This window comes from Tachyglossus aculeatus, chromosome 3 (genome assembly GCF_015852505.1).
Source record: "Tachyglossus aculeatus isolate mTacAcu1 chromosome 3, mTacAcu1.pri, whole genome shotgun sequence".
In the NCBI taxonomy this organism is placed as follows: domain Eukaryota; kingdom Metazoa; phylum Chordata; class Mammalia; order Monotremata; family Tachyglossidae; genus Tachyglossus; species Tachyglossus aculeatus.
Genome location: NC_052068.1, coordinates 22271783 through 22292513, shown reverse-complemented (window position 1 = coordinate 22292513; position 20731 = coordinate 22271783). Strand labels below are relative to the sequence as shown.

Sequence of the window (20731 nt, the reverse complement as noted above, 5' to 3'; positions counted from 1 at the left end):
TTTTCAGAAATATCACCTTGTATTTATATAGTCACCCTCCTACTGAAACTGGGAGCCCCATGTGGGGCAGGGACTGGGTCCAACATGATTATCTTCTATTCTACCCCAGCTCTAAGAAGAGTGTTTGACACACAGGAAGCACTTAACAAATCCCCCAAATTGTTGTAATTTCCACTGGCTCCCAGCACAGACATCTCGTTAAGCCTCACATAACCTTGGGAAGTGAAGAGGAGGCAGGTGACATTGACCCCTCTTTCATAACCCAGACTGAGCCCCCTTTTTCCTCTCCCCTTCCCCACCCCCCCACCTTATCTCCTTCTCCTCCCCACAGCACCTGTAATCAATCAATCAATCGTATTTATTGAGCACTTACTGTGTGCAGAGCACTATACTAAGCGCTTGGGAAGTACAAGTTGGCAACATATAGAGACAGTCCCTACCCAACAGTGGGCTCACAGTCTAGGAGGGGGAGACAGAGAACAAAACCAAACATACTAACAAAATAAAATAAATAGAATAGAATATGTACAAGTAAAATAAATAAATAGAGTAATAAATATGTACAAACATATATACATATATACAGGTGCTGTGGGGAAGGGAAGGAGGTAAGATGGGGGGGGATGGAGAGGGGGACGAGGGGGAGAGGAAGGAAGGGGCTCAGTCTGGGAAGGCCTCCTGGAGGAGGTGAGCTCTCAGTAGGGCCTTGAAGGGACATATTTTGTTTTGTTGTCTGTCTCCCCCTTCTAGACTGTGAGCCTGTTGTTGGGTAGGGACCGTCCCTATGTGTTGCCAACTTGTACTTCCCAAGCGCTTAGTACAGTGCTCTGCACACAGTAAGTGCTCAATAAATATGATGAATGAACGAATGAATATGGGGATATTGAGACAAAGTGACCGGCCCAAGGTCAGAAAGAAGCAAGTGGCAGAGCTGAGAGAGGAGACCAGATCTCTAGCCACATGACCACACGGCTTGCTGAGGGGCTTGGTGGGGAAGAGTAGCCATGTCAGCATGTCCTTTTCTCATTCAGATTCTGCAAGGACAAGCTTTCATTTAACAATACCAAGAGAAATGACAGTGGTTGGCAGGAGTTAGGGCAGGGAAGAGAGAATACCTTCTATGGATCTGGTTTCACAAAACTGTAGCCATTGTGTGCAGAACCTATTCATGGACAGCAAGGTCTTCCAGAATAAGGATATCTATGTTGGTAACTCAAGTTTCCACTCTCTCAAAGCCCAGCAGAATTCCATGCCATCGGAATTCTGGTGGGACCTCTACATGAAGACTGTGAGCCCCCCGAGGGACAACCTGATCACCTTGTATCCCCCCAGCGCTTATTACTCTATTCATTTATTTCTCTATTTATTTATTTATTTTACTTGTACATATGTATTCTATTTATTTTATTTTGTTAGTATGTTTGGTTTTGTTCTCTGTCTCCCCCTTTTAGACTGTGAGCCCACTGTTGGGTAGGGACTGTCTCTATATGTTGCCACCTTGGACTTCCCAGGCGCTTAGTACAGTGCTCTGCACACAGTAAGCACTCAATAAATACAATTGATGATGATGATGATAACAGTGCTTTGCACATAGTAAGTGCTTAACAAATGCCATCGTTATTATTATTATTGTTATTATTATTATTATTATTATGAAGCCAGTCTCTGCCTCTCCTGGGGCCAGGCTAAATCCGGTTTCAGTGGCTGAATGTTGCATTTGAATTGCCAAGTTGCTTTCTTGGGTGCTGACTAACTTTGTCATTCCTGCAGTTATGGGGAGATTGCCAGCGTGCGGGTGCTCCATGAACGCTTCTGCGCATTCGTCAACTTCAAATGCCCCAGTGCTGCTGCCAGAGCCTTGGACAGTTTACAGGTGCGGTCGCTCTGCGCACTGCGGCTCATCTGCGTGACCACCGGGCTAGACCGTCCTCAGATCCAGGGTTGGGGAGGGTCTGCCTTGCTAGACCAAGGAGCGCTCAAAGAGGTATTGGGACAGGAGCAGGGTTAGTGCGGAAGTGGGGTTGGGCAAAACAAGAGCGATCATAAATAAGGCTATTGGAGGAAATGTGTTCCGAACTCAGAGAAGCAGCATGGCTCAGTGGAAAGAGCCTGGGCTTTGGAATCAGAGGTCTTAGGTTCAAATCCCAGCTTCCCCCATTGTCAGCTGTGTGACTTTGGGCTTCCCTATTCCTCAGTTACGTCATCTGTAAAATGGGGATTAAGACTGTGAGCCCCCTGTGGGACAACCTGATCACCTTGTAACCTCCCCAGTGTTTAGAACGGTGCTTGGCACATAGTAAGCGCTTAATAAATGCCATTATTATTATTATTAAAAGCCATTGCCTAAATGGATGGAGTACCAGTGGGCAGTTTTGCTCAGCTGTGTGACCAACCTTCCAATGGGTGGAAAGTCCCGCCTGTATATACCTGAAATTTTTGTTCTTTTAGGGCAAAGAAGTTGAGAATACCAAGCTGTTGATTCGCTACCCTGACAAGCAGCAGCGGTGCCTTGGTGTAAACTCATCACCAGCGCAGACCAAACCAGGCGTTGCTCGACCTGGGTAAGTCGGCCTTAAAAAGCAGAATGTGCCAGACTCTTTGAGGACTTTAAGGTCCAGAAAAGCCCTGGGCAGATTCCCAGCCCGTTCCTATGGGTGAACTCAGCATCATTCTCTATTCAGTGGAATCAGAGGACACAAAGCTATGGAAAGTAGTTTGTGAACAGAAGCTTCGCTTTTTCAGAATACAATCCCCTTTGTGGATCTTCAGTAGGTGGACTCTCTAGGCCCTCCGCTTCCCCCCACATTCTCCTCCTGCTTTTTCGCTCTTTGACCATTTCAGGACTATTAGCATCTCCAGCTAATTGTAGGCAAAGGAGAGGAAACCTCCAAATCAGTTAGCGTTGCTTTGGGTTAGGAGCTCCAATAAGATAGGTTTGATTTAAAAAAAAACAACTGTGTACTAAAATGAGACTTTTGAATTACCTGCATGTTTCATGATATCTTGTCCCCCCCATTCTCGTGGATGCTTGAGAGTTGGCTATATCTGTAATGTTTTGGCAAAACTGAACAGGCTGGATATGAGAGCCCTGAAACTAGGGAGATTTTCTCATACTTGAAGCATGACTGTAACCATCCTTTCCATCCATGGAAGCAGCGTGGCTCAGTGGAAAGAGCCAGGGCTTTGGAGTCAGAGGTCATGGGTTCAAGTCCCGGCTCCGCCGTTTGTCAGCTGTGTGACTTTGGGCAAGTCACTTAACTTCTCTGGGCCTAAGTTACCTCATCTGTAAAATGGCGATTTAAGACTGTGAGGCCCCTGTGGAACAATCTGATCACCTTGTAACCTCCCCAGCACTTAGAACTGTGCTTTGCACATCATAAGCGCTGAATAAATGTCGTCATTTTTATTATTATTATTATTATTATTATCCTGTCCTGCAGATCCCGGCGGAAGGGACCAGTGAAAGGCAACGAGTGCTACTTTTGGAGAACAACCGGCTGCCATTTTGGTGAAAAATGTCATTACAGACATGTTCCTGAACACCGAGGCGTGGACAGGAAGCCCTGGCAGTCATGAAGGAGCTGCAGCAAAGTCCCCAGCCCGGTCTCCCCATCCGCTGGGCATGCACTTCACCCAAAGTGGCCGTGTGCTACTTGATTGCTCGTTATGAGACGAGCGCTCCGAAATGCACTTTAAAGCCAACATCTTGAGTGTCATTCCCAGCTGGCTCCAGGACCAGCAAGGAAGCAGGCAGGTGATGGATCTGTCCGGAACAGGCTGGGTGAGAGCTGGAAAGGACACTAGCACCCCTCTCCGGGGTCACGTGGTTCCTCCTTTTAACTCTCTAACTCTCTTGGATGGGCTCACAGAGCAGGCAGAGAATTAGAGGATCCCTCTTCCTCACTCTGCACCCCTGTGGGCTTTGCCCCTCTCTCCCTTCAACCTTGTAGGAACTAATTCCATGCATAAATTGCCCCATATTTTCATTCATCCCATGCCAGGACTGTAGGGGCTTTGCATCCTCCAAGTCAAGATCCCACATGATGGTCTCGATGAAGAAGCAGCAAATCTAGTACTCGGGCAGTTGATTAAAAGAATTTCTAGGCCCCGGGACCCCTCTGCTGATATCACGGGACCCCGGACCTGAATTAGGAGAGGGGCCTCGGAGCTCTCGATCTGTATCAGAAGGAAGATTCTGGGGATCAGAAAGCCCAGTTGGTTCCACCCCATATTGGGGGAGGGCAGGAACCCCAGCGAATCCCCCGTGCATTTCCACTCCAATATAAGGTTGGTTAATTGGAAAATGCCTCCCCTCATGATGTTTCCAAGGATGGTTGCAGATCAGTAGGGCTGCTAAGTGTCTCATACTGAGAATCAGAAGGTGGTTCCTGTTTTTTAAAGAATCCATGATCTAGTTCTCCTTTAGCAACGCTTCCAATCCACTAGGAGCCGGAGCAGCTCAACCCGGGAATGTCCTGTGACCACAAAGGCCTTGAGCTCCGAATCTGCTCACAGATCCCCTTACTCCACTCACTCTGGGGAGTGAGATCTCTGGCTAGCCTGCCCTCTCCCACCTCCCGGCCACACCATTTAGAGCACGAAGCCTTTCCTCCACACTAGCACATGTCACGTCACACTTCCAGACCTGCCCTCAAGTCCCCTCTGACTATCGTGAATGGTATTTATTGAGTGCAGAGCACTGTACTAAGCGCTTGGGAGTGCACAGCACAACAGTTGGTAGACACGTTCCCTGCCCACACGTGCTTATAGTCCAGAGACAAGCTTGCAGTCTAGGATCTGACTACGATCCATGCGCGGGATGAGCTGAGGTCTCGCCCAAATGTCTGTAACTGATATAAATCATTCTTTAATGCCGGAGTGAACTGTGAATCATAATATTGGGACCAAGTTACCAAGCCCCATATCCATCGGATGGACCCAACCAAAGGACATGGGGCACTCCTCTCCCTGCATCTTGTGCCTTCTTTTTTCTAAAGATTTATAATCTCTGATCACGGCTGGTCTCCTGGGCAGGTAGAGCACACTGGTGCCCATCACCGTCTGGGTCTCTCTGAAATGTGCCAGGCTGTGTTTCAGGTGATGAGGGCACACGTTAAACCTGGAGACAAGGTAGCTTATGGTTTGGCCCAAAGCTACCTTTCCTCTCAAGCTACGTGCCCCAGCCAAGGCCCTGCTGATAGCCCTGTGTCATGGTGGAATGAAAGTTCTCCTTCACTGTCATCCCAGCTGGGAAGGAGGTGTCAAACACCACATTTACCTCCTCAGGCAAGATGGGCAAAAAGCCGGCTTCCTTTTCCCTACCGACTCAAACCCCTACTCTGAGTGGGATTTTTTTTCTTCCCTCAGAATAGCCAAGTCTAGGGCAGGGAGAGAGCACAGAGAGAAACTATCAAGCGGCCCCATGCCTGAACCAAGTCTACTGTTCTTGGTTTTTCATCCCCATTATTAGAGTGTTTAGCACACAGCAAGTGGTTCCCCTTTTGCCTAATTCATTTGCTAATGTTTGCGCCTCTTATACCTCAGCTCCCTATGGGCCTGGACCTTCTGGCATACTCAAGTTCTCCACCTGTGATTCTGTCAACCATACCAAGATAACAGGGACAGAGTAGTGACAGGAAATCCCAAGCCCATTTCATAAGTGATTGAGCCTTTTGGGATGGGGAGTTGGAGTCAGAAGAATTCAAAGAGCTTTTTAACTCCCTCCTTACAAGGGGACATTCAGGCAAGGGCTATGGGCACAGGTACTTGGGGGAACCAAGGGCTATTCAATTGTGTAGCTAAATTCAGGCATGTCCAGATGGTCACTTTCCATCAACTACATTGGAGATGTTGTGCACTATCCTCTAATCCCTCTTGGAAATGTCATTTAATCCCACCAATTTCTCTCTCCACCTTCCCCTCTTCTATTTTTTTTTTTTTGGAAGATCCCCAAAGCGCCGTGATAAGTGGAAGCCAAGGGGAACAGGGGTCCAGTTTAGTCTTTTTATTTACTCCTCCATAGATTCTGTGGTTCCAGACTCCAAGAAAATCCCTGCCTTTTTGCAGAGTATCTCTTGCTCTTAAATTGGTTCTGTAAACTCTCCTGCTTTTCTTCCAACCCTAGTGGGATCCGTAGAAGGGACCTGTCAGTTCATCAATCAGTGGTATTTATTGAGTGCTTACTGTGTGCAGAGCATTGTACTAAGCTCTAGGGAGAGTACAGTGGTGTAAGTAGACACGATCCCCTGTCCCCACCCCCCAAGGAGCTTTAAATGCTCCCCAAACTTCTCAGCCCCTGAGGTTCGGGGGTGTCCACGGCATCACCTCCTGCATTGGAAAAGGATTCCCGGAGCTGAGAATGAGGTTGGACTGTGCCGCTCTGGGAACCGGATTTTGCACGGCACCCTCCTCTGGAGTTTTATAGTACAGTATTTGGCACCAAGATCCTCCTTGGTGTGGGGAAAAAAGAGTGAAATTTTAAATAATGTTCATTAGAGCTTCTAAAAGGTAAATTAAAGCTATAAACTTGAAGCTTTTCAGTACAGCAAATAATTATAGTAATAACAGTATGAGATCAAATATTTATAATTTTGTAGACTGAATAATGTTGCCAGTTGTCTAGCTGCTGCTGCATTATGTATGTTGAAGCCCATTAAAGTGTTTTCTAAACCATTTTTGAGCCCATTTGTCCTCCAAGAAAAGCAGTAAGTTGGCGTGTCCAACTTCAAGTGCCATGAAAACAGCTGTGTAACCCAGACCCTGCCTTCCCCAAAGAGGCACAAGTAGAAATAAAACAAGTGAAAGTGGAGCGTGAACTCAATCTGTAGAGATAGTGATTATGGCGTATTTGACATGTTCGTGACTCCTTTGCTAGAGGAAGATGTGCCGAAAATGGTTGACTAGCAGTCGTCAGTATTTATCGAGCACCTACTGAATACAAAACACAGGCCTGAATGTTTAGGAGAGTATAACAGAAGGAAGACATGTCACTCAGTCCTCCAGGAGTGTTCGACGTGATGGGGGTAGATGAGCAGAGAGAATTGATTTACAAATAGTGGGTGCAGATTATAACAGGTAGTAGAACAAATAGGGTGAAATAGAGAAACAGCGTGGCCTTATGGATGGAACCTGGGCCTTGTCTGCTGTATGACCTTGAACAAGTCACTTAACTTCTCTGCGCTTCAGTTACCTCATCTGTAAAATGGGGATTAAAGCTGTAAAACTGTGACATGGACCTGTGATTAGCTTGATTAGCTTGCATCTACCCAGCGCGTAGCACAGTGCCAGGCACATTGTCCATGGCTCTAAAAAATACCTTGAACGAGTGACTATTCAAATCAATATACATACAAAAGTAAAAAGTCTTACCATAAGATTAAAGTATACAAAAATGCTGAAGGGTGACTACAGATAAAGTCCACTCCTTGGAGTGAGTCCCCTTAGCTCAACCCAAATGAAGCCTTATCTGTTGTGTTAGTTCCAAAGTGCTTATCAGCTAATGCGCTGCTTCTCATCAAATTTTAAACTTCTCTCCTCTTGTATATTCTCTGTGCTGATTTAGATTTTCCATCTGAGTGAGCAGTTCTCATCTGCCATGCGGTGTTGTGAGGAAACTTCAAATGTGCCCCCTTCCCCTGACATCATTTTATTGTTCTTGACAGGTTCAGCCAGTAAGGCTGGGTCAGTCTGTTGGTGGGAGGATGATAAAGTTTCCAGTGAATTGCTTGCGCCATGTGGAAAGAAGAGCCAGGGTAGTAGATATAGGGAAGCAGTGTTGGCTTAGTGGCAAAAATCTCATCTGTAAAATGGGGATTAAGACTGTAAACCCCCCGTGGGACAACCTGATCACCTTGTAACCTCCCCAGAGCTTAGAACAGTGGTTTGCACATAGTAAGTGCTTAACAAATGAAAAAAAAAGAGCATAGGCTTGAGAGTCAGAGGACGTGGGTTCTAATCCCTGCTCCACCGCTTGCCTGCTGTGTGACCATGGGCAAGTCACTTCACTTCTCTGTGCCCCAGTTACCTCATCTGTAAAATGGGGATTAAAACTGTGAGTGAGCCCCACATGGGACAACCTGATTGCCTTGTATCTACCCCAGTGCTTAGAACAGTGCTTGGCACATAGTGCTTAACAAATACCATAATTATTATATAGTGGTGACAAGGGCTGGGCTTCTCTATCTACATCCTACACCTTCCTCCGAGGGCCTCTGAAGTTACCGGGTACCCAAACGAAAAACATACAAAGCATGAATATAAAGCCAATTAGTTTCACTGGACTCCCATTAAATTAAGGAGTGGGTTTTAGAATGAGTAGAGGTGATGGACAGAAAGAGATCTTAATATGATCCTGAATTAGCTGTAGTTATTTTAAATAGATTATTTTAAATAGATTATTTTATTTTATTCATTATGGTTGTTGCTAGGGACTTACTATGTGCCAAGCACTGTTCTAAGCACTGGGGTAAGTACAAGTTAATCAGGTCGTACACAGTCCCTGTCCCACATGGGGTTTCACAGTCCTCAGTAAAAGGGAGTAGGATTTAATCCCCATTTTACAGATGAGGTAACTGAGGCTCAGAAAGGTAAAGTAATTTGCCCTAGGTCATACAGCAAACAATGTAGCAGATCTGGGACTAGAACCCAGGTCCTCTGATGCCCAGGCCTGTGCTTTTTCAACTAAGCCATGATGCTTCCTTTGCCAACATTGTTGCTATCAATCAGTGGTATTTATCGAGTGCTTACTGTGCAGACCACTGTAATAATAATAATAATGGCATTTATTAAGCACTTACTATGTGCAAAGTACTGTTCTAAGCACTAGGGAGGTTACAAGGTGAACAGGTTGTCCCACGGCGGGGGGCTCACAGTCTTAACCCTCATTTTACAGATGAGGGAACTGCGGCCCAGAGAAGTGAAGTGACTTGCCCAAAGTCACACAGCTGACAATTGGCACAGCCGGGATTTGAACCCATGACCTCTGACTCCAAAGCCCGGGCTCTTTCCATTGAGCCATGCTGCTTCTCTAACTGTACTAAGCGCTTGATAATAAGTACAGTACAGCAAAATTAGTGGACATGTTCCCTGCCCATAATGAGCTTACAGTCTAGAGGGGGAGACATCCATTGATATAAATAATTTATAATACATTACTTAAAGATACATACAGTAAGAGTTGTAGGGTTGGGGGTGGGGCAAATATCAAATGTCCCAAGGTTACAGATCCAAGTGCATAGACGACGCAGAAGGGAGAGTGAGCCGGGGAAAAACTGGCTTAATCGGGGAAGGCCTCTTGAAGGAGATGTGATCTTTAATGCTTTGAAGGTGGAGAGAGTGGCCATCTGTCATATATGGAGCAGGAGGGAGTCCCATGCCAGGGAGAGGACATGGGAAAGCCACTAGGGACCAGTGCTTGGTCCCCTTCTGTTCTCAATCTACACGCACTCCCTTGGTGACCTCATTCCCTCCCACGGCTTCAACTATCATCGCTACGCTGATGACACCCAGATCTACATCTCTGCCCCTGCTCTCTCCCCCTCTCTCCAGGCTCGCATCTCCTCCTGCCTTCAGGACATCTCCATCTGGATGTCTGCCTGCCACCTCAAACTCAACATGTCAAAGACTGAACTGCTTGTCTTCCCTCCCAAACCTTGCCCTCTCCCTGACTTTCCCATCTCTGTTAACGGCACTACCATCCTTCCCGTCTCACAAGCCTGCAACCTTGGTGTCATCCTCGACTCCGCTCTCTCATTCACCCCTCACATCCAAGCCGTCACCAAAACCTGCCGGTCTCAGCTCCGCAACATTGCCAAGATCCGCCCTTTCCTCTCCATCCATACTGCTACCCTGCTCATTCAAGCTCTCATCCTATCCCGTCTGGACTACTGCATCAGCCTTCTCTCTGATCTCCCATCCTCGTGTCTCTCTCCACTTCAATCCATACTTCACGCTGCTACCCGGATTATCTTTGTCCAGAAACGCTCTGGGCATATCACTCCCCTCCTCAAAAATCTCCAGTGGCTACCAATCAATCTGCGCATCAGGCAGAAACTCCTCACCCTGGGCTTCAAGGCTGTCCATCCCCTGGCCCCCTCCTACCTCACCTCCCTTCTGTCCTTCTCCAGCCCAGCCCGCACCCTCCGCTCCTCCGCCACTAATCTCCTCACCGTGCCTCGTTCTCACCTCTCCCGCCATCGACCCCCGGCCCACGTCATCCCCCGGGCCTGGAATGCCCTCCCTCCGCCCATCCTCCAAGCTAGCTCTCTTCCTCCCTTCAAGGCCCTACTGAGAGCTCACTTACTCCAGGAGGCCTTCCCAGACTGAGCCCCTTCCTTCCTCTCCCCCTCGTCCCCCTCTCCATCCCCCCCATCTTACCTCCTTCCCTTCCCCACAGCACCTGTATATATGTATATATGTTTGTACATATTTATTACTCTATTTATTTTACTTGTACATATCTATTCTATTTATTTTATTTTGTTAGCATGTTTGGTTTTGTTCTCTGTCTCCCCCTTTCAGACTGTGAGCCCACTGTTGGGTAGGGACTGTCTCTATATGTTGCCAATTTGTACTTCCCAAGCGCTTAGTACAGTGCTCTGCACATAGTAAGCGCTCAATAAATACGATTGATGATGACGATGATGGCTGACATTGAGATGGATGAGCCAATAAGCTACCCCTCTCAGAACTCTCGTGAGACAAGAAAGGTGCTTTTCTCCCAGGAAAACTGAGGCCCGGGATGGCAGAGCAGGTCATCTCATAGAGCCAGGATGAGCACTTGCCTACTCTTCGAGTTTCTTGTTCATTACTTGAAAAGAGACACTCGACTTTGGGTTCATTCAGTCGTATTTAGTGAGCACTTACTGTGGGCAGAGGACTGTACAAAGCCCTCAGGAGAGTACAATATAACAATTAATAGGCACATACCCTGCTAACAACCAGCTTACAGTCTAGAGGGTACGTAGTGGAGAAGGCTTTTCCTCCTGTCCATTTTGGTCCACTCGAGAGTCAGCAGGACCTGGGTTCTAATCCCAGCTCAAACACCTGTCGGTTGTGTGACCTTAGGCAAGTCACTTCACTTCTCTGTGCCTCAGTTACCTCATCTAGAAAATGTGGATTAAGACTGTGAGCCCTATGTGGGGCAGGGACTGTGTCCAACCCAATGACCTTGGATCTACCCTAGCACTTAGTACAGTGCCTGGTACATAGTAAGTGCTTAAGAAATACCATTATTACTATTACTTTGTATGTAAGTGCCTAATACAGCACACCACACCCAAGAGGAAGACCTCTATACTAAAAAGCACAGGCATATAAGCAGTGGAGAGTTTCCCACCCATTTTCCCTTAGCAAAATGACTGATTCTAATGCTAATTTCTACAGCTATTTCTTCCCTCACAACATCCCCCAGATCCACCCCTTCCTCTCCACCCAAACGGCTACGACCCACATGTAAACACTGATTCATTCATTCAATTGTATTTATTGAGCATTTACTGTGTGCGGAGCACTGCACTAAGCACTTGGGAAGTACAAGTCGGCAACATATAGAGATGGTCCCTACCCAACAGCGGGCTCACAGTCTAGAAGCGGGAGAGAGACAAAAAAACAAAACAAAACATTAACAAAATAAAATAAATAGAATGGTAAATATGTACAAGTAAAATAAATAGAGTAATAAATCTGTACAAACATATACAGGTGCTGTGGGGAGGGGAAGGAGTGAGGCGGGGGGGGGATGGGGAGGAGGAGGAGGGGGAGAGGAAGGAGGGGGCTCAGTCTGGGAAGGCCTCCTAATCAACTTGATTAGGTCTCCTAATCAACTTCAATCAACTTGAAGCCCCTCCACTGATTTACCCTCCCAAACAGATCTGTTCTCTTCACCCACTAATCCCAAACCTGCTCTCTTCTTTCCTCCCAAGCCAACCTTCAATCAATCAATTGTATTTATTGAGCACTTTCTGTGTGCAGAGTAAATACTAATACTAAACACTTGGGAGAGTACATTATAACAGAGTTGGTAGGCCTATCCCCTGCTCTCAACTCTTCTGCTTCCCTCCGCTCGCTCATTGCTGTTTCCCTGGTTTAGGACCCCCTCATTCCTTTCCTCCCTGAATCTGACAGACCACAGCCCTCCTGAAATGATAGTTGCTATGCACTTACTATGTGCCAAGCACTGTTCTAAGCCCTGGGGTAGATACAAGAGTTAATCAACTTGGACGGTCCTTTGTCCCACATGAGGCTCATGTACTTAATCCCCATTTTACAGATGAGGTAACTGAGGCCCACAGAAGTTAAGTGATTTGCCCCAGGTCACACAGGAGGCAAGCGGTGAAGCAAGAATTAGAACCCAGGTCCTTCTGACTCCAAGGTCTGTGCTCTATCCACTAAGCCATGCTGCTTCCCTATCCCACATCCTCCAAAAAGTCTTCACTTGATTAACTCCCATCACCCCAAGTTAATAATAATAATAATGATGGCATTTATTAAGCACTTACTATGTGCAAAGCACTGTTCTAAGCGCTGGGGAGGTTACAAGGTGATCAGGTTGTCCCACAGGGGGCTCACAGTCTTAATCCCCATTTTACAGATGAGGGAACTGAGGCCCAGAGAAGTGAAGTGACTTGCCCAAAGTCACACAGCTGACAATTGGCAGAGCTGGGATTTGAACCCATGACCTCTGACTCCAAAGCCCGGGATCTTTCCCACTGAGCCACGCTGCTGCTCTCGGTTGAACCCATCGTCAACCACCTCTAGCAGGTATTTCGACCCTTCAGCACTTACTGTATGTGTTCATTCAGTGGTATCTTTGATTATCTGCTTTGACTACTCTTTGAAAATATTTTTATCTAATACTATGTGTCAAGCCCTGTACTAAGCGCTGGGGTGGATACAAGATAATCAGGTCAGACACAGTCCCTGTCATGAATAGAAGGGCTTGCAGTCCAAGTTGGAGGGCAAGCAGGTATTGTACCTGTCACCCCTGTGAGAGTTTAAGGCACTTGTGGGCAGTGAAAACTTTACCATATTTTACACTTCCTAAGCACCTAGTACAATGCACTGCAACCAGTGGACACCCAATGGGTACTACTACTACTACTATAACTGCTCATGGCACAGTATACTGAGAAAGCTCACAGATTGCCCTATAAAAATGCAGGCTGCCTCTCAGAAAAGAGATAATATGCAGCTGTGTTAACCATCTCAGCACACCAACCAGCCTTTTGATTTTGAAGGCAAGTGTCCGGAGAAACTACTCCAGAGCACTGTACTGAGCACTTGGGAAAATACGCTAGAGTTGGTAGGCGCAATCCCTGCTCACAAGGAACTTGCAGGCTAGAGGAGGAGACAGACCTTAAAATAAATGAACAACTATGGGTTAGTTTTGAAAGTGATCCCTGGTAAACTCAGGACACTGCCAAAAATCTCTTACTGAGGGAGAAAAGGCTAGGCTGGAGAGCCTAAGATGATGATGATGATGATGACGGCCTTTATTAAGCACTTACTATGTGCAAAGCACTGTTCTAAGACAGGTGCTTTCTTTGTAGATCTCCAATGGTGAGAATGCAGCTACCTGTATTTCCAAATCCAAGGTCATTCTGTGTCCCCTCTCTGATCTATTAGGTTTGGAGTTAGCAGGGCAGGAGGGGACCACTGAACCAAGAAGTAAAGTGGATCGGTTGGTTGTTCAAGCTTTTCTTAGAGGAACTGGGCTGTCAAACAAAAGTTCACCATACACTGATCAGAGCCTCTCATTCTAATCTTCCTGTTTTTTTGTTGCATGGCTATGCTCAAGGACTTTTTAAAATATTCCCCTAGCAAGAAAGCTGGATGTTAAAGAAAGCCTCTTACTCACCGCCTCCCGCCCCCCATCTCTCTAACTTCAGCCTCCACATCTAGATGCTCTTGAGGAGGGCTCTTTTCTGCCATATCACTCTTCTCTTCAAGACTCTCCCGAATGTCCCCATTGGTTTCTGTATCCAGGTAGGTTTTTGAAAGCCGACTTCAAATCTCCCCAGTGCTCCCAGTTTCTGGGAGCTGGGTTCAGTTTTCCCATACTGTTGAGTTCCAAGGCCTCAAAGAGGGTAAAAGTGACTTCCACTCCCTTCTAGGGGATTGAAGCAATCAATTTCCACTGCCCCACTCTGGGAGTTGAGGTGAGTATCGCTGCCCCCCATCCCAGGAGGTTGCAGTGAGTTTCAATGCCTCCCTAAAGAATTAAGGTGAATTTCACTGCCTCCGAGGGTAGAGGTGAGTTCCACAGTCCCTCAAAGTGGTGAATTGAATTTTACTTTTCCCCAAGGGTGTTGAGGTGAGTTTCACTGCCCCCCAGGGTTTTTAGGTGAGTGTTACTTCCCCCCGCCCCACAGGAAGATTGAGGTGAGTTTCACTGTCCCCCAAGGGGTTGGGGTGAGTTTCACTGTCCCTTAGGGGTTAATGGCAATCAATCAATCCATCAATAGTTTTTATTCAGAGCTTATTGATGATGATGGCATTTATTAAGCACTTACTATACGCAAAATACTGTGCAAGGTTGATCAGGTTGTCCCACGGGGGCTTCACAGACCTAATCCCCATTTTACAGATGAGGTCACTGGGGCCCAGAGAAGTTAAGTGACTTGCCCAAAGTCACACAGCTGACAATTGGCAGAGCTGGGATTTGAACCCCTGACCTCTGACGCCAAAGCCCGGGCCCTTTCCACTGAGCCACGCTGCTTCTGATTGCATACACAGCACTAAATGCTTGGGAGAGCACAGTATAAAAATAAAACAGAGTTGGTAGACACATTCCCTGCCCACAACAAGCTTACAGTCTAGAGAAGGAGTTTCACTGCCTTCCAGGTGGTTGAGATGAGTTCCATTGTCCTCTACCCGAAACACACATACCCAGAGAGTTGCTGGTTTGGGAGGAAGGACTCCCACTGGCCCTTCATAGTCCGGAGCAAAGTGGGAAAAGAGAGCATAACTCCCAAGTGCTGACTGCTGATTCCTTCAGTGTACTAGGGAGCACAGCCACACAGACAACTTGGGGAGCCTAAAAGTGAGCTCTTGGCCTAGTGAAGATAGATCGAGAACTCTAACTCCCTCCTAGTGACCATCATACAATGCAGAACTCTCAGCCCTTCAGCTCAGGGTTCCAGCAGTGAGTACACAACGTCTTTCCGAAACAAATTCCACTTCCCGGCCCTCGAGTCTACCCTTGGCTGACAGCAGTGAGAACACAGAGGCCCTCAGGCAGCAGTCCCCTCTGTTTGTTCAGTGCATATACCGCACTCTGTTATTTCAAGGAGGCGTACAGAGGTCCTGCTGTCTTATGGAATTGTACTCGGAAGCTAGATCGGTGGCACTGAGCCCCAAGAACTATGACTCAGTGTTGGCTAGTGAAATGTCCAATTCTCCTTGGTCAGCACTTGAATTTGGCATGGAAAAGCACCGAGGGCTAATCGAGAAAAGATCAACGCAGTTCAGCGAGCTGCATCTTGAAGGAGTCTTGAACTGCGGTGCTCGGGCGCAATTATTCAGCTCCTGATTAGGAAGCTCTGTCTGCTCCAAAGACTGGGAGAGCCAAATTGTGCTCCCTGGGTCAACTGAGAGGGAAGGCACGACAGAAGACAACACAATCCCTCTCATTCAGGATTGCTCACATAATTTGGGGGGTTGAATTCCAAAGCATTCAGGGTGGTTCTGACCCTGTTGGGATATTTCTTGATCTTCACTAGGCATGGAGGACTTTCATTCATTCATTCAATCGTATTTATTGAGCACTTACTGTGTGCAGAGCACTGTACTAAATGCTTGGGAAGTACAAGTTGGCGACATATAGAGATGGTCCCTACCCAACAATGGGCTCACAGTCTAGAAGGGGGAGACAGACAACAAAACAAAACAGAGGCAGTGCAGCCTAGTGGGAAAAACACAGGCCCGCGAGTCGGGAAATCCGAGAGAACTTGAGCTTGTTCCCGAGAGGATACACAAACAGTAACACCCACTTGGGTCAGAAAGCTGTAGTAGATAGCGCTTGGTCATGGCTAAGGAGGAATGGGACATGGACCCTGCCCTAGAAAAGTTGATTCTCTGATTAGAGGCCAAGCTCCAGGTTCATTAATAGGGAACAGTCAAAGCATCAGCACTTAAATTCAGAACTCTGCAGCCCACAGAGCTAGCAGTGTTGATTATTCATGGCTCGACCTAGTGTGCAGAAGTCATTTGAGGTAATAATGCTTGTCACAAGTCAAGTCCAAAACTCCAGGTAGGCTTTTTTTTCTTTTTTAAAAATCTTTTTTTCTTTTTTTTTTAATTCTTTTTTTTAATCTTTTTTTAAATTTTTTAAATCTTTTTTTTCTTTTAATTTAGTCACCCTTATTGTCAACAAGTTCTTCGTTAAGTCTACTTGAACCTTCTTTGACCATTTAAATCCATTTCCTCTTATCTGTTCCTCTGGGGAAATGGGAAATATTGGGTTGGCCTCTTCCTCTTCCTCCTCCTCTTCCCCCTTCTCTTCCACCTTCTTCTCTTCCTCCACCTCCTCCTCTTCCTCTTTCTCTTCCTCCTCCTCTTCCTCCTTTTTCCTCCTACTCCCCCTTCTTATAATTTTGCTCTGTGCTTAAAGATGGTTGTTAAATTAATCCTTCATCTTGTCATCTCCAGGTTAAACAACCCCACTTCAGAAAATCAACAGTAGTTATTAAATGTCCATTATGGTAGATTAAGTGCTGGGGGAAGTTACAAAGGAAGAACAAAACCCAAGCCTTGCCCGTAAGGAACGTACAGTTTAATTCATCTCCCCTTTCATTTTATAACCAATTCCCCATTCCAAGATGATTTTTGTATTCCTCTGTATTGTTTATGTCTCTTTTATTTTCAAATTCTGGTTCCCATAAATGAACATTAATAAGAGTCTATACACTGAAATGTGACTACCGACTCCATTGTACTCTTCCAAATGCTTAGACCATACTCTGCCCAGCATAAACAGTAAAGATTGATTGATTGATTGATTGATTGGGCCTGATTAGCACCAAATATATTGGCAGGTTTCGTTCCCTTCTGTTGCACGTTGGGCTCTTGTCTGTCTCCCCGCTTTTAGACTGTAAACCCAGTGTGGACAGGGATTGTCTCTCTTTATTGCTGAATTTTACTTTCCAAGAGCTTAGTACAGTGCTCTGCATACAGCAAGCACTCTCTCTCTCTCTCTCTCTCTCTATATATATATATGTATATATTATATATATATATATATATACATATGATTGAATTAATGAATGAATGAATATTCCAGGATTATAGGTACTGTTTTAATAATAGCCTTGTTGAAGGCCCATCTCCTCCAAGACGTCTTTCCTTACTAAGCCCTCCTTTCCTCTTTTCCCTCTCACTTCTGCTTCTCCCTGACTTGCTCCTTTCATTCATTCCCCCCACCTTCCCAAAGCACTTACGTATATATCTGCAATTTATTTATTTATACTAATGTCTGCCTTCCCCTCTACACTGTAAGCTCGTTGTGGGCAGGGAATGTGTCTCGAATGCTTAGTACAGGGCTCTGCACACAGTAAGCACTCAATAAATACACTTGAATGAATAGAATTGCCCTATACTATTCTTTTTGGGGTTGAGATGGACCCCATCCTTTTCCTACCCGTTCTTATCATCATCATCAACAATCATATTTATTGAGCGCTTACTGTGTGCAGAGCACTGTACTAAGCGCTTGGGAAGTACAAATTGGCAACATATAGAGACAGTCCCTACCCAACAGTGGGCTCACAGTCTAAAAGGGGGAGACAAAACCAAACATACTACAAAATAAAATAGAATAGATATGTACAAGTAAAATAAATAAATAAATTAGTCTGTCTTAGTCTTAGACTTAGACTTAGTCTTAGACTTAGTCTTAGTCTAAAAATCTTTTCCCATCCTTTATTTCTAATGTTTGCCTTTTGTCCCAAAGCATACAACCTTCGTTCATGTTCCTGTTGATTTTAATTAGGTTACTGGAGGACCATTTCAATTTGGCTTTTTTTAAGATGGTATTTGTTAAGAGCTTACTATTTACCAAGCACTGTACTGAGCACTGGGGTAGATACAAGATAATCAAGTTGGACACAGTTCACAGTATTAATGCCCATTTTACAGATGAGTTAACTGAAGCACAGAGAAGTGACTTGCCCGGGGTCACACAGCAGACAAGTGGCAGAGCTGGGATTAGAACCCAGGTCCTCTGACCCCCACGTCCTCTGCCTTTCAAGGTGTTGACTCTCCCACCCAAATCATGTACCTGCACATTTAATAAGGGTACTGCCAATTCCTGATGAGGACAAGGAAAGTAGCAATGAAGATATAAATGCTAATTTTGATCTTACAATTACAAATGTCTCTGTTTTCTGTGAAGACGAAGGAAACTGAAGGACCCAGTGGTGAATTATATGGTTTGCCCAAGGGACAGAGTGTTTGGTTCAGAAGTTCACTCCACTAGACTCCTAGTATTTATGAGCGTGGCTCAGTGGAAAGAGCACGGGCTTGGGAGTCAGAGGTCATGGGTTCGAATCCCTGCTCTGCCACTTGTCAGCTGTGTGACCTTGGGCAAGCCGCTTAACTTCTCTTTGCTCAGTTACCTCATCTGTAAAATGGGGATTAAGACTGTGAGCCCCACGTGGGACCAGGTGATCACCTTGTATCCCCCCCCCAGTGCTTAGAACAGTGCTTTGCACATAGTAAGTGCTTGACAAATACCAACATTATTATTATTATTATTATTATTATTTTATTATCTGTTGACTGACTTCTGTTTCCTGGGCTGACCTCCCTGCTCTTCAGCATGCTTTCCCTACCTAAGTGCGAGCTGCGGAAAGTGTGCTCTTTGACTAACGTGAAGTCAAATAAGGAGCAAGCGTAAATAACGCCGCCAAAGAAGCCCCAGATTGTTTGGGTTCATGCCACCAAGGGCAATGCTGTTTAGAGATCTGGATGGGTTTGCTGTGAATCAGGGTTGGCCGAGGAGAATCCAAGACTCCTTGGAGGGCCAAAAGGGAGGAACAGGATTTATTTATTTATTTTACTTGTACATATCTATTCTATTTATTTTCTTTTGTTAGTATGTTTGGTTTTGTTCTCTGTCTCCCCCTTTTAGACTGTGAGCCCACTGTTGGGTAGGGACTGTCTCTATATGTTGCCAACTTGTACTTCCCAAGCACTTAGTACAGTGCTCTGCACACAGTAAGCACTCAATAAATACGATTGACATTGATTGACTGATTGTTTAACAAATGAGGGAAATGAAGCACAGAGCAGTTAAGTGACTTGCCCACAGAGTGGGCAAGGGGCAGAGCTGAGATTAGGACTGTGAGCCTATCGATGGGTAGGGACCATCTCTATTTGTTGCTGACTTGTACTTCCCAAGCGCTTAGTACAGTGCTCTGCACACAGTAAGCGCTCAATAAATACGATTGAATGAATGAATGAACAGGAGGGAGCCGGGGCCTGTTCAGGCAGCAGTTGTTGGTGCTTTGGGGCTGGTCCTCGTCTTTTCCCCTCGTGGGTCTGCTCCAAGTCCAGCTGGGTAATGCCCCCCAATACCCAATGCCCTCCAACCCCTCTGCATGCGTGTGCGCGCGTACCCCCACACACAAACTCTTATCCTGGTTCCTGAGCCCTCTGTCCCCCCAATAACCCAGTGCGCACCCCAAATGGCCCCTCACCTCCGAGTAGTGGTGGAAAGTAGTAATAGTAATAATAAAGCACTTACAGAGTGCAGGGTATTGTACTAAGCACAGGGAAACATTCTATAGGTGGGAATATGTTGCCAACTTGTACTTCCCAAGCGCTTAGTACAGTGCTCTGCACACAGTAAGTGCTCAATAAATACGATTGAATGAATGAATGAATGAATTAGACACAGACACTGTTTTTCAAGGGGCTACCAATCGATGAATATAGGCATGGGGGCTGGGAGAGAGGACTGGAGACGGGCAGACTGGGATAGGACTGAGAGGGAGAAGGCCAACTGAGAAGCAGCGTGGCTCAGTGGAAAGAGTCCGGGCTTTGGAGTCAGAGGTCATGGGTTCAAATCCCGCCTCCGCCAATTGTCAGCTGTGTGACTTTGGGCAAGTCTCTGGGCCTCAGTGACCTCATCAGTAAAATGGGGATTAAGACTGTGAGCCCCACGTGGGACAACCTGATCACCTTGTAACCTCCCCAGCGCTTAGAACAGTGCTTTGTACATAGTAAGTGCTTAACAAATGCCATCATTATTATTATTATTATTATTAATTCTGGTTCTGCCACTTACCTGCTGTGTGACCTTGGGCAAGTCACAACTTCTTTGAGCCTCAGTTTTCTCATCTGTAGAATGGGATTAAATATCTATTCTCCCTCCCCCTTAAACAGTGAGCCCCGTGGGAGACGGGACTGTGTCCAATCTGATTTTTTTTTTTTAGTGACATTTGTTAAACACTAAGTGCCAGGCACTGGTCTAAAGGCTGGGGTAGATACAAGGGAATCAGGTTGGACACAGTCCCTGTCCCACACGAAGCTCACAGTTTTAATTCCCACTTTACAGATGAGGTAACTGAGGCCCAAAGAAGTTAACTGACTTCATTCATTCAAGCAATCATATTTAGCGCTTACTGTGTGCACAGCACTGTACTAAGTGTTTGGGAAGTACAACTCAGCAATAGAGACAATCCCTGCCCACACTGGGCTTACAGTCTTGAAGGACTTGCCCAAGGTCACAAAG

The 20731-nt window shown here is 46.1% G+C and overlaps 1 protein-coding gene across 2 annotated transcripts in view; it reads left to right on the top strand.

Moving 5' to 3' along the window:
* LOC119925766 (U-box domain-containing protein 70-like) overlaps positions 1-6752 on the top strand; it is an 80473-nt gene extending 73721 nt beyond the window's left edge. For both annotated transcript variants that reach the window (XM_038744192.1, XM_038744191.1), the window contains exons 14-16: positions 1771-1873; positions 2449-2561; positions 3441-6752. In XM_038744192.1, coding sequence (XP_038600120.1) covers positions 1771-1873; positions 2449-2561; positions 3441-3576 — 352 coding nt within the window. In that variant the 3' untranslated portion in view covers positions 3577-6752. The remainder of the gene's footprint in view (positions 1-1770; positions 1874-2448; positions 2562-3440) is intronic.
* The last annotated feature ends 13979 nt before the right edge of the window (positions 6753-20731 follow it).